Source organism: Psammomys obesus, unplaced genomic scaffold, assembly GCF_907164565.1.
Source record: "Psammomys obesus unplaced genomic scaffold, mPsaObe1.curated_primary_1811, whole genome shotgun sequence".
Classification (NCBI taxonomy): Eukaryota; Metazoa; Chordata; class Mammalia; order Rodentia; family Muridae; genus Psammomys; species Psammomys obesus.
The window spans coordinates 8,084,193-8,098,789 of NW_026590677.1; the positions used below are offsets into that span (position 1 = coordinate 8,084,193).

At 36.9% G+C, this 14,597-nt stretch overlaps 1 protein-coding gene across 1 annotated transcript in view; it reads left to right on the forward strand.

Annotated features, from left to right (window-relative positions):
• The window catches only part of Cenpi (centromere protein I), a 64,025-nt gene that overhangs the window by 21,631 nt on the left and 27,797 nt on the right, over positions 1–14,597 (forward strand). Inside the window, exons 9-16 of the mRNA XM_055608311.1 lie at positions 2,362–2,451; positions 2,890–3,018; positions 3,474–3,635; positions 3,872–3,992; positions 5,258–5,349; positions 6,565–6,682; positions 7,497–7,561; positions 10,688–10,782. Of these exons, the coding sequence (XP_055464286.1) occupies positions 2,362–2,451; positions 2,890–3,018; positions 3,474–3,635; positions 3,872–3,992; positions 5,258–5,349; positions 6,565–6,682; positions 7,497–7,561; positions 10,688–10,782 (872 nt within the window). The remainder of the gene's footprint in view (positions 1–2,361; positions 2,452–2,889; positions 3,019–3,473; positions 3,636–3,871; positions 3,993–5,257; positions 5,350–6,564; positions 6,683–7,496; positions 7,562–10,687; positions 10,783–14,597) is intronic.

A 14,597-nucleotide genomic window follows, 5' to 3' on the forward strand; every position in this document is an offset into this window, starting at 1 on the left:
TCACTGTGAAATCAATCAATCCAATTCTCTCTTTCTCTCTGTGTTGTATAGATGTATGGGTGTGCATTTGCATTAGCATGCTTATAAAGGTCAGAAGACAACTTGCTGAAGTTGATTTTCTTTTTCCTAATATTCAAGTCCCAGGGAGTGAACTCATATCATCAAGCTTAGCTACAGTTGACTTTGCCTACTAAGCTATCTTATCAGTCCTATCTACCTTTTTTGAGACAGGGCCTCTCACTAGTCTGAATCTTGCCAAGTAGACAAGGTTGGCTAGCAAGTGAACCTCAGGATCTACCTGTCTCTGCCCCTCTAACACTGGAATTACAAGTGCAGGCCACCACACATGACTTCTTAATACTCAGGTTCTGGGGATAGAAGACTCAAGTCTTCATGCTTGCCAGGCATGTAATTTATTGACAAGTATTTGCTCAGTTCTGATGTTAATATTTTGAAGACTTATTTTCCTATCAAGCTGTTTGACTATTGCATCCAAATAGAGAGGGCAGCTATAAAGATGGAACAGTTAGTCAACAGCAAGTACGTGAAAAATGGGTTACAGTGTATATCACAAGCTTCATTGGCCTTACTAATGAATTTTCCAGGATTTAGGATAATCAAGTATTCTTGTTAAATTAACATCTCCGCTGCTGTTTTCCTGACTTTCACTCTTGGTCCTACCTCCTTGATAGCTAAATCAAAGATGATCATAATTAATTAATTAATTAATCAATCAAGAATTGATTTTTGAGACAGTGTCTCATTACATAGCCCTGGCTGTCATATAACTTGCTGTGTGGAGCATGCTGGCCTCAAACTCCTAGAACTCTTTCTGCCTCTTCTTCACCTTCCTGAGTGCTAGTATTAAAGGCATGTGCCACCACATCCTTGCTATTTTTATTCTAAAAATTTTATTTATTCTGTACATATAGATATTTTGCCTGCATGTATGTATGTGCATCACATGTGTACAGTGTCCAAGTAGGCCAGAAGAAGGTGACAGGACTCATAGAAGTAGAGTTACAGACACTGTGAGCTGCCATGTGGGAATGGCTGGGAATGGAACCTGGGTCTTTTGCAAGAGCATCAGGTGGTTTTAGCAGCTAAGCTATCTCTCTAGCTCTAAAGATTAATAAACACTGAAGCTTGAGTAAGTTACCATTCTGAATAAGTCATGCTGTGCTATCAAGTAGGAGTTGTAAGACTAAAATTCAAGCAGAAGAATCGAGAAAACACATAGAAGAAGTAAAAAAGGAAACACTCAGAAAAGAAGATTATCCATTGGAGAATTTCATTTTAAGTTTGGTGATACAGATTTTCTGGTTACTCATTTTCTTCTTTCTTTTTTTAAATTAAATTTTTATTTTTTATATTAATTACAGTTTATTCACATTGTATCCCAGCTGTAGCCCCCTCCTTCATTCCTTCCCAGTCACACCTTCCCTACCTCATCTCCCATGCCCCTTTCCAAGTCCACTGAGAAGTCTTCCTCCCCTTCCATCTGACCCTAGCTTGTCAGGTCTCATCAGGATTGGCTGCAATGTTCTCTGTGGCCTGGTAAGGTTGCTCCCCCATCAGGCAGAGGGTGGTCAAAGAGCCAGCCATTGAGTTCATGTCAGAGACAGTCCCAGTTCCCCTTACTAGGGAACCCACTTGGATACTGAGCTGCCATAGGCTTCTTCTTTCTTTCCTTTCTCTTTTTGAGACATTGTCTTACAGTTTCTGTTGCTGGGACTAAAAACATGATGGGGAAGAAAGAGTATATTTCATCTTACAACTTGTAGTCAGGGAAGTCAGGAGTTGATGCAGAAGCCATGGAGGATCATTGCTTCCTAGCTTGTTCCTCATGTCTAGCTCAGCCTATTTTCTTATACAGCACAGGACCACCTAGCCAGGAGTGGCTCCACTCACAGTGGCCTAGGCCCTTTAAATATCAATCAAGAAAATGCCCTTCAGATTGGGCTACAGGACATTCCTCTTGAGGCATTTTCTCAATAAAGTTTTTTTTTTTCTTCCCAAATGCCTCTCCTTTATGTCATGCTGACATAAAAGACAGTTTCTCTCTATTTAGCACTGGCTGGCCTGGTGCTGTCTACGTAGACCAGGCTGGTTATTAACTCAGAGATTTCTATTTGTCTCTACTTCTGCTTCCTGATTGTTGGGATTGAAAATGTTTGCCACCATGCCTGGATAGTTACTAATTTCTATAGTTTCTATAGCTTCTTTTTATAGTTCTATCACATTGGAAAATTATAGTCTAAAGGTTTAGACTTAGTTTATTATTACCTTGTGTTTAATATTAGCTCTTAGTTTGTATTTGGCCACTGAATTGAAAAATGAAAAATGCTTATTTTATTTCAGGGAATGCAACCTCATCTCCAGGCTTTGTTGTCGCTGTATAAGTTCTTTGTTCCTAGTTTGATTTCCGTAACTTTGCCTGTAAGGAAGAAGGTAAGCGATTGCTGAGAGATAAGTCCTACTGAGATTGAATATATTTTTTTTTATTTAGTTTTGTTTGGAAAGAGTTGTGGTAAGATAATTCGGGCTGACCTCATACTCATCTTCCTTCCTTGGCTTCCCAAATGCTGAAATCACAGTTGTGTACCACAACCATGGCAAACTGCATCATTTTTCATAAAGTTAATTTGAAGATTTGTGCTAAAATCTTCCCCCACTTTTTTGAGAGAAGTTGTATCAGAGATTGGCTCTTTGTGTTGATCTCTCTGATGTAGTATAATTGATTCCTGATTATGAGAAAAGCAGCATTAAGTGGATTTTTTAAGGGTGTAAGTATTTCTTAATATGCATTCAGTTAATGGTTCTGGACTCATTATGTTGCTCTGACTCATGAGTACTTAAATCTTTCGTACTTTACACCTAAATTTATAGATCTATTTTAATACTTCAAAAAACCTGTGGACTTCAGCTATGCTTGCTATGAAGCTAAGAAACCAAGGAGCTTTTCCAGAACCTACAAAGCTGACATTAAGTCCGACTAAGGGCCGTTGCCTAAAAAGAGTAAGTAATCTGAAGTACCAAAGGACTTGCAGCTTTAAAAAGACTAACCACTCAGGTATTGGTGATCATAGATATTTAGACTTTGATAATGTATTTTATACAAACCACTAAGTGGTTTGTATTAAGACTCCCATTAAGTGAAACTTCTTAATAGCTGGTTTTCTTTCTTTATTTTTTTATCTATTTATTTTTGAGAGTATATCTTACTAAAAATGTAGCCCTGGTGACCTGAAACTTGTTACGTTGACTAGGCTTGGATTTTGCCTCTCGAGAGTTGAGATTAAAAGAGTGTACTAACATACCCAACCTGTGTCTGTCTTTCTTTCTTTCTTTCTTTCTTTCTTTCTTTCTTTCTTTCTTTCTTTCTTTCTTTCTTTCTTTCTTTCTTTCTTTTTCTTTCTTTCTTATTGTCTTCCAGTGCATTGGTAAATATTTGTATTATCTTTCTTTTTCAGAAATGGAATTCTCACTCAGTTATACCAGCGCTAAATTCTGCTAACAAAGAATGTGGGAATAAGAAGATGAGTCTTTCTGATTATCTTAGCAGTGATAGATCACTTCCACTAGAACAGCTTCAAAGTTTCCCTCAACTTTTACAGAACATTCATTGCTTAGAGGTACGTGGCTGGAACAGATACTAATTTGAATTTTCTGTTTGATATGCATAGCCTCTTTGTTTTTAGAATTTGGGGTTGAATTCAGCCTCATGTATGCTAGGGAAGTATCTATACTGAATCTCATCCCAGGCCCCAAATCATCTGTTTTTGTTGTATGTTACCTATATAATGTTTAACCTGTTGCTGTGGCTTACGTTTCATATACTAACTGGTGACAGATTGTTCCATCTTTACAGCTGCCTTCTCAGATGAGCTCAGTGCTAAACAACTCTCTGCTACTTCATTATATTAACTGTGTCAAAGATGAGTCAATCTTATTGAGGCTCTATTATTGGTTGAGTCAAGCATTCCAAGAAGGTAAGAATTGGTGGTGTAAAGCCCTGGGTAAATAAGAATGGAAGAAGATAGTTAGTAAATAGATTTCTTATTCTAGATTAAAAATTCTAGGCTGGAGTTTCATAGGCTATGATCATTTTTCTGACAATCATATATCCTGAACTTGAATATTTGTAGTGTTATCATTTTAAGATAATTAAGAAAGAGTGGTGTTAAGCAAACACTGCTAAAAGGTATTCAGAACTTACCAGACTGCTGTTCTTAATCTCAGAGTTCTGCTTTGTATTCTAGGGAAAATGTAAGAATCATTGGATTATTGTTAGTACACACAGAGAAAATCAATTTACAGTACAGAATGTCACCTGTTTATTTTATAATAGGAGTGATTTTTTCTTTTGACAAAATGCTCATGTGTACCAAGTACACATGTACTTCCTCTAATAACATTAGTCATTAGAAATTTTCTTACTAGAGAATTAAAGTGTCAGTGGACAGTGTTTCACGCAAGCCATAGTAAAGCCTGACCACTTCATTAAATTACAGTGACGTTTTTCTCTAGTAATTTTGTTGACTATCAAGAGTACTTATTTCTTGGATAAGCATTTCCTGACTTGTCAAGTCTTTGAAGTCAGTTTTAGTCACTATAGGCTATTGTTCCTTTGACTTAGTCTTTTTTCTACAGGAGATGTGATACAATTACTTAGACTTTTACTTTGTAAGTTCTCACCACTTGTAGCTTGTATTCAACTAACCCTATCTATTTTCATCTGTGCAATTATAGTTACTGGGAGACATGAAGCTAATACTGTTCACTGTGAGTGAACTTTTTCAGTATTTTTACTATAAGCTTTCCCCTGTGTTACTATGTTTGCTGACTGTCAGTTCTAAATCCCTGTTATAATTTACACTGTCACTTAGCCAGGATATTTGAATCTTACAACTTTCTTAATTCATCATTTCTTTGTGAGACAATCAATTTGCAAGACAGAATATCTTTAAAAAGTTGTAAGATTCAAGTGTGTGTGTGTGTGTGTGTTTGTGTGTGTGTGTGTGTGTGTATTTTGGGTTTTTTTTTTTTGAGACAGGGTTTCTCTGTGTGTATCCCTGGCTGTCTTGGAACTCACTTTGAAGATCAGGCTAGCTTCAAACTCATAGAGATTCATCTGCTTCTTCCTCCCAAGTGCTGGGATTGAAGGTGCACACCACAATGTCTGGCTGTGACAAATGTACTTTTGTCATTTCATTATTGCATAACCATATGCTTTTATTTACTATTTCTGTTCTAGAATGTATATGGTATAATATAAATAATTATGAAAGAGAAAAAGAATTTATAAACTTCCTTGACATTGTCATCAGGACGCAGTGTTTCCTACAAGTAAGATACCATTTGTTTCCTATAGATTCTATGATTCTTAAGATTTATTTGGATGTCCATTACAATATTTTCTTTAGTCCCTGATATCCTTCTTTGTTGGAGCTAGGGTTTTATGTACCACAGACATGTAACACCACACCTGATTTTTTTTTTTTTTTACAATATTGGGGATGAAACCAAGGCCTTGTGTGTAATAGGAAAGCAGTCTACCAACTGTGCCATACTCTCATCCCTAGTACCTGATTTCATTGATTTTTATTTTTATTTACTAATTTTCCTTATTCTTGACATCTTTTAAAAATATTTGCTCACTTTGAACTTTATAGAACCAAGTTAGATTGATGTTTATTTTTGTACTATTATGTTTGAAGAAAGAATAAGTTTAAATTTTTAAACAGAATAGAAAGTTCTATAATTTTAAGACAACAAATGGTTTAATGCATTCAGTTAATTGAATTAGCCAGGAATATGAGTCTTTTAGGGTTACTCCTTGTGTTCTTTTGGGGGGGAGGCTGGGAAAGTGCTGGCAATCAAACCCAGGACCTTATGCATTGTAGGCAAGTACTTATTCTACCACTGAGCCATATCTTCAGCTCATGACTTGTCTTCTTTTTTAATTAATTAACTACTTAATTAATTCTTTTATGGGGCCTTATTCGCTTAGACTGGCGTTGAATATGTTACATAGCTGAGAATGGCTATGAACTCTTTATCAGATCATCCTACCTCCAAGGCCTTGAATGCTGGCATTACGGGTGTGTAGGATGACACCCAGTTTACGCGGTTCTGGGCATTAGGCAAGCACTCTTAGTTACAGCTCCAGCACATGACTTATGTCTTTTTGTTTTTGTTTTTTGCTTTTTCAGACAGGGTTTCTTTGTGTGGCTTTGACTGCCCTGGACTCACCAGGCTGGCCTTGAACTCATAGAGATCCACCTGCCTCTGCCTTCCTGAGTGCTGGGATTAAAGTCATGCACCATTGCACTTGGCTGATTTATGTTCTTAATAACTACAAATGTTTTGTAGTGTGACATATGTCCTGGCAGCTGGATTATTTGTTCTGGTTATCTCGCAGTTGCATTTGAAGCTGGAACTCATTTATTGGCACTGTCTAGATGATTCCATGCATCTGAAACAACTATAGCACAAAATAAAGCGGTTGTTAGAGACTACCTGTGATTCTGTACAAGGTTTTATGATCACCATGTGTTTTAGGAAGGGTTTTACTCTGGTGAAGCTTTCTTGTATAAAAGCCTGCCTCTCTGGGATGGCTTCTCTTGTCGGTCACAGTTCCTTCAGCTTCTGGCCTGGATTCCATTCAGTAGCTTCTCTGGTATGTATTATGAAAACGTATTATTAGTTACATTTTGTTGTTCTGTTTTAATACCATGACCAAGGCAACTTAGGTGTTTATTTTTGGCTTATGGTTCCAGAGGGTTAGAATCATGACAGTTGAGCAAAGGCATAAAAATAGGGCTGGGAATCTAAGGGCTTGCATCTTAAACCACAAGCATGAAGCAGAGAGTGTATTAAGAATAGGACTAGGCTTTGAAACGTTAAAGCCCTCCTTCAGTCATATACTTCCTTCAACAAGTGCAATATTCTTAAACCTGCTTGTATAGTGCCATCAATTGGGGACCAAATATTCAAACGTCTGAGCTTATAGGGGCCATTGTAGAAGGAATCTCTTGTGTCTGTATGGAAGCATCACCTGACCAAAAATAAACAAAACAAAAACAAACAAAGAAACAAAAACTAATGGCCTAGAGTTGAGGCATGAAATAAGAGGTGATACATCCAGCAGGCAAAAAGGATTCTGGAATAGAGCTAGGCACATGAGGTATTTGCCCCTGCAAGATGTGATGAGGACAGATGCGTAGTACCTGAGCAGAGGTAACCAGCCATGTGGCAAATGTAGATTAGTAGGAATGGGTTATTTTAAGTTATGAGCTATTCAGAGAAGAGCCTACCTATATAGCCTAGGTATTTGTAAAATTATTTTGGGTCTCATGAGTCATATTCCAGGAGCTTGAGGCTAGGAGGAAAAACCACCCAACAGGACATTCTCATTTAAAGTACCACAACATGAACTTATTTAATTCAATGTAATATAAATTAAAAATTGAATATTATTTTCTGTTTCCTAGAGGTGAAGCCACTTCTTATTGATCATCTAGCGCCTCTCTTCTTTACATCAACCATTTATTTCAAGGTAAAAAAACTAAAGCAAACTAAACACATCTTACTTATACTTAGGAAAAAACATATTTCTATTAACTAGTGTTATATAATTCCAAACTCAAATTCTGACAGTGATTATCTATTTTCTTTTGTGAAATTTTGCGATATTTCTGTGTGCGCGTGTGCGTGTGTGTATTCACCACAATGCATGTTTCATGATACAGAATTTGGGGAGGATATCTTGTTGTAATTGGTTCTGTCCACATTGTGGGTCCTGAGGCTTGAACTAAGGTCATCAGGTTTGGCAGCAAGCTCCTTTACCCACTGGGTCATTTTACCTGTCCTTTTTTTTTCTTTTCATTCCTTTTCTTTTCTGGCTTTTTTTTTTTTTTTTTTTTTTGAGACAGGGTCTCTTGTAGCCTAGTCTGGGTCAAACTCAATAAACTCTCTGAGTAGGTGTAGATGACATTGAACTTCTGATCCTCTTGTTCCTACAACCTGAGTGTTGGGATTTCAGTCATGCACCACCATGCCCAGTTTCAGTGGTGATGTTTATCAAACCCAGGCTTTCATGCATGCTAGGCAAGCACTTTATGAACAGAAATGTACTTCCATTCCTCTAGCAGTAGTTCGTTCCTTCCTTCCTTCCTTCCTTCCTTCCTTCCTTCCTTCCTTCCTTCCTTCCTTCCTTCCTTCCTTCTTCCTTCCACTTTCCCTCCCTTTCTTCCTTCTTGATACAAGGGTTTGCTAGGGATTGTAGCCTAGGCTGGAAGCCTAGGCTTGTCTGAAATTTGTTAAATAGACAAAACTGGACTACCAGCAGCCTTCCTGTCCCTTGTTTTCCCAGTGTTGATAGTGCAGATATGGCTCACCCCACCTAGCCCCTGAGTTCATTTTGTAACTATACTGTATTATGGAATTTAAAGTTAAAATGTATAGAAGTTTTTGGTTTGAAAGCTTTGGCACACATTTTTCTATAACTTTTTATGCTAGTAAGCACCAAACAAGATCATGAAAAACATGTGAAATGCCTATTAACATGAATGTAAAAACAAACCAACTGGGAAATCCTCAACAAAACTTAGAGTTTTGTATTTCTACTTTTGTGTGTCCAGATCAACAATGCATAAGTATCACATTAAAGAAAGAAGTAACAGCCATTTAACCAAAAGCAAGATTGTAATACTTTTCTGGAAACTTTAACAGAGTTTAAAGTGATTAAGCCACGGTTTCCAAGTGAGCACAATTGACCCAGACCACAGAACAGAACTAAAAATATTATTGTTTATTAACCAATATCCATAAATGTTATGTTCAACATTTATGGTGATACTCATTTTACAATGTTGCTTTCAACTTTTATATTTGCTGCTTTCAATAAATGATACACATACATTCTTCTGGGTCAGGGGCATGGAAAAGTACATAACTTAAGGTTACAGCTATGCACTAGCTGCAAAAGCTGATTACATGGGAAACCAAGGGTGGGATTTGATGGTTACATGGTTCTCATAAGGGCAGTTTAAACAAACAGGCCAGGTACACAGTAGGCTAGCAGTTTAGGGCTTAAGTAACCTCAAGGTGTATTATTAACCCTGGCTATGAGATCCAGCCAAAGTTTCAGTCTCTTAGAATGTAAAGATGGTTTTATTATAATGCATTGCCAGCCTTTTGAACATAATACTCATGTTAGCATATTTCATAAATATAGTAATTACTCTTTCTTTTTTGAAGGTTTTTGGTATGTGGGGATTTGAGGTTGAAATAGGGTCTAACTGTGTATCTCAGGTTTCCCTGCAAGTCAGAATAACCTTGAACTTATATCTGTCTTCTTGACTCGGCTTTCTAGGCACTAGGATTAGGGGCATGAGCTACGATGTTCTGCTCTGTTTTTCACAACTATGGGAGCACAGTATTGACCAAAGCCAACAAAACCCCTTGAGGTACTTTCCTATTGAGTGCTTGATTTTTTTCTGAAACCATTGACAATATACAATATTTCTTTTATAAACATTTTACTCCTTAAATGATTCACTGTTGGCCACATTTATGGAAAAATAGGTTGTTCTGGTTAGTATTTCTCATAATTTGTTGAATGTCATTTTATTGCTTATCACATTAACTTGAATTTGCTAATATTTCTATTAACCTGTAATTTACTATTATATGAATACTGTCATTCAAATGAAAATAACAGCTATCCCCGCTAATAAATTTCAAAGATAATATTTTAAAATAAGATTCTTTGCAATTTTCTCCTAATCTTCCAGTTGAGTTCTTTTCAATTTTTTCACTCATCTCAGCAATCTAAGGCGCTTATTAGCTATGAACCTTAGGCAATTGTCATTTTTATACATCAGTGTGATTGATAGTTAGCAGTTGTTTATGATTCAATCTACTGTGCATGTACACATTCATTTGTCCATATATCTGCCTATGTCTGAGAGTTGGGGTAGGGATAAGGAGGAAAAGGAACAGAAAATGAATTAAGATTAGGGAAGAGTATTTAAATTTCAGGCCCCAAATGAGGCTCAGGGAAGATAGTTAAGGAATTGTGAATGAGGCCCTGGGAAGGCAGGGTAAAAAGTCTGAGAACACAGAGATTCAAAGTGTTTGTTTTCTAGAGTTCCAGAAGATTAACCTTTATAACCAGCAAGAGGAGATAGCTTCTACTGAGAGGTCACAAAGTGAACAGGGTGGAGAACTCTTATTGGTAGCAACTTCAAATGATCTCTGGGGGGACAATAAGGATGATTTTGTTTCTGAGAAAAAGTCTTATGCAGCCCAGGCTGGCATCAAACTTGATACATAGCTAAGTCTCTGTTTGAATTTCTTATCTCCCTAACTCTGCCTGCTGAGTGTTGGTATTACAGATTTGTACCACCATGCATGGCCAAGAGTGAAGGTTTATTTGATGATGTAATGTGTCATAAAGGAGTGTGATTTAGAGAAAGATGTGTTTCTAAGCTACTCTGGAAGTCTTGTGTGCTTGAAAAAAAAGGGTGACATAAATCTGCTTGCATTCATCTGTGCTTTGGAGACTGAACATGTTTTTTTGGAATAGCAACAATTTGAGTTCTAAGGTCCTTGTATTTCTAGCCTCTGTTAGTAGTCTATTATTTGCTTTGGATGATTTTGTTTTGTTTTCTCTTCTCAGTGTACTGTTCTTCAAAGTCTGAAAGAACTATTGCAGAATTGGCTGTTGTGGCTTTCTATGGATGACCACATGCAATCCATGACAGACAGTCCTCTGTAAGTTAATTATGTGGCTGTCCACAGAGATGTTCAACATAAAAATGTTTGCATATGGAGTCTAATACTAAGGCATGAGGCTTAAATTATTTCATGTAAATACTTAGGAGAACTTTTCTGGAAATGTTTTAGTTATTCGTCACATTTCAGTCTCACAATCCTGAAAGAAATGTCAATTTTCCAAGTTACTATTTAGGTAAATGAGAAAGCAACCCCTTTGAGTCACTTGGCACTAGGTAATATAGCAAAAAAGGAAAGCTGAAATTACAGTGCAGCTTTGACTTCTATTTACTTTTAATTCACTTTATGTAATGCATTTTTATATGTTTAGCCAATTTTAATGATAGTCTTTTTTCCTGAGGTATATTTTGGTTACATGTATTCATTTGTCTTGGCGTTGGAGTTAAAAATGAATTTGAATTTCCATTAAGGGTATGCTTTACCCTCAAAGTGAAAGACTGAATTTCAAGGAAATGTGTAATAAGGCTATTTTGAGTTTTTTATTTTTATTTTTATTTTTTTTTGCTTATTTGGATTCTCTTATATTCTGTCAGCCACATTATTCTTTAGTACTTTAGAAAGTTTATATTATAGAAAATTGTAAACATAATCAAAAGTAGAGTTAAGAGGGATTATCATGGAAGAGGGTTAGAAAGATTATAAGAGCTAGAGGTCTGGATGGGCTGGAATGAAGCAGCATCTTCCGTACGTTACAGGACCACTGCATTCATGGATTCACAGTAGCCGTGGTTGACTGCATTATGTCCTGCACAAGAGCCAGCCAGTCAATATGCTAGCAGTCTAAAAGACTCCATCCTTGATTAGCTAAGGACAGTTTATAGCTTCTGGGATAAACTCAAGTTTCCTTAAGGGTATGGCTCCTGGTAGGTTGAGCATGTCCCAGTGAATAACCCTCAGAAATATATGGATAGGACAAATTTGGAGTTGATGGCTTATTAAATTAAAGAGAAAGAGGATATAAAGTTGAGGGGTCATTGGGAGGTAGGAGAAGTTAAGAGGGGGGAGTTGGGTGAAATGATCAAAATACGTTGTGGGAAATTCCAAAGGAATGGATAAATATTTTAAATCTATATAAATAGATACTAAAATAAATTTCAAATATAGAAACACATGCATACACTCACACAAATACAAAGAGTACAACATTACCAACCTCTAGTATATTACTTTTTTGTTGTTGCAACAACAAAGTTCCAGACAAACGCAGTGTAAGGAAGGAAGGCTTGATTTTGGCTCACAGTTGAGAGTGTGATCCATCATGGTGGGGACAGCATGGTTGTAGGAGCATGAGGCAGCTGGCCACATTCTATCCACATTCAGGAAGCAGAGAACAAGGAATGCTTGTGCTCAGGACCCCAACCCACATTTAGGCTCAGCCTCCTTGTACCTCATTTAACCTAATTTAGATAATCTCTACAGACATGTCTAGAGGTTGGTTTCTGTGCTGTAGATCCTGTCAAGTTAAGAATCAAGATTAACCACTACACTTACACATCTATCATCTATTTCCAACAGTTATCAACTCAAGTTAGTGGCTTTTCTGTTAAGATGTTTTATTTTTAATAGTTTTAAATAGATGTACGCAAGTGGATGTGTACATGTGAGTGCAGGTGCCCTTGGAGGCCAAAGGTGTTGGATCCCTTGGAGGTAAAGTTTACTTACGATTGTGAGCCAGCCACTGGAACCTAACTTAGCATCCCTGGAAGAGCAGTGCATTCTCTTAACTGCTGAATCTCGCTAGCCCCACATTGCCTTTCACTGTTTACTTTTCTCCTTGAATTGTTTAGTGAAACTCAGACACCATCTCAGCTGTTAAAATGGTACTATTATTATACCTAACATGAACAGTGTTTAAAACTTTCTAATACTTATTATTCGTCTGTCAGTGTGTTTATGTGTGTACACCTGCATGCCATGCTGTATGAGAGGGTCAGAGGACAATGTTGTGGAGTTGATTTTCTCCTTCCACTACACATGGGTTCTGGGGAATGGATTCATGTGTCAGGCTTACATGACAAATGCTTTACCCTCTTAGCCATCTCCCCAGTCCAACATGTATCATTTATTTTATTTTATTTTTTGAAACAGGGTCACATGTATTCCTGTTGGCCCTCAAACCTACTGTGTAGTTAAAGCTGGCTTTGAACTTCAGATCTTCCCTTAAGTTCCTTTTAAGTGCTAGGACTGTAGGCGTAGACCACTATATTCAGTTCGTGTGGTGCTAGGAATCAATTCTAGTGTTTTATTTATGCTGGGATAGCATTGTACCAACTGAGCTATGGGTACCAACATACCTGGTCCTTACAAATAACTGTTAATTGCAAACTGAACCAAATGTTCACGAACATTTAGCTCAGATTTGTTTTCCTTTTTATCTTTAGAGTGCAGTTTAAGTAGGAGAATGTAGAGTTAGAGGTAGGATAACGCAGAAAATGTTTTAAATTCTTCCAATTCATTATTTTAACACTTTTCTATATGGTTATGACCACTTTTAGAAGGAAATGGAGCATTAGAGGGTAGTGAAAACATCCCTTTTTAAGATAGTGTCTTACTGTGTACCCTTGGCTGGCCTGGTACATGCTTTATGGATCAGGCTGGCCTCAAACTCACAGAGGTCTTCCTGCTTCTTCCTCCGGAGTGCTGAGATTAAAGATGAATACTACCATGCTCAGCAATGAAGAAGTCTTATGACGCTCTAGTTATCAAAAAGAATATGGTAGTATCAATACCACATGGGAACTTTTCAGATACTAAAACTGTTAGGCCCTGCTATTAATCTACTGAGTAAAACCTTACAGATACCACAGTAATTTGTTTTACCATTCCCCCAATTTTAGTGCACGCTGGAGTTTGAAGAACCCTCTTACAAAGAAATACTACTAGAAAAGTGTGTTTGCTTGTATAACTTTTGGCCAACTTGCAGAGAATATTAGATAACCCTGAAATAAGTACCTTACAGTTTCTGCAGTGTCTTTTCACAAATACTCCTTTTGTGTGTGTGTTGCTGAGAGCAGAACTCAGGCCTCATACATTCAAAGCAAATGATCTACCACTGAGCTAAAGTCTTAGCCAAGATTTTTCATAATTGTGTCATAAATTTATGGGGAACATCTAAAGAGGAACAGTGCTTTTTTAAACCCCTTTAAGTACATAAATGGGCATGTGTCCAGATAACTTTGTCATAATATTTAGAATATTGCCTATCAAATAATATTAAATTAAATAATATTTATTAAATAGTAATAGATTAATTAAATAGAATTAAATAATACTACCTGGCAAGTGAGATGGCTTAGCAGATGCTTCAGTGTCAGCCTCACAACCTGAGTTCAAATCTAAGATTCCACCAGATAGCAGGAGAAAACAGACTTCCAAGAGTTGTCTCCTGTCCTCCACACAGGCACTGTGACCTGTGCATGAGTGCACACACAATAATTAACTAATAAACAAATAAATTCAATATAGCTCATAAGTTTTTAGTAATTCATTTTGGAAAAATTAGTTGAATATTATATTTCTATTATATGACCGTTTTCCACATAAGTGACCAGAAAGGAATAAATTGTAGTGATAGATCCTAAGGAAGAGAAGGGTAGAATATCAATCTCAGTATCATTTTCCAGGGACATTTCTGGGTGTAGCAATGATTGGAAAGAGTGTGCTATTATCATTTAGCAGGCGGCAGCTAGGAATATTGAACACAATGCAAGGGATGGGGGTAAGAATAAGAGGCAGTCATTGAAACATGAATTGTTTTATATAGAATGCCAGTGATTTGTAAAGAAGCACTCACC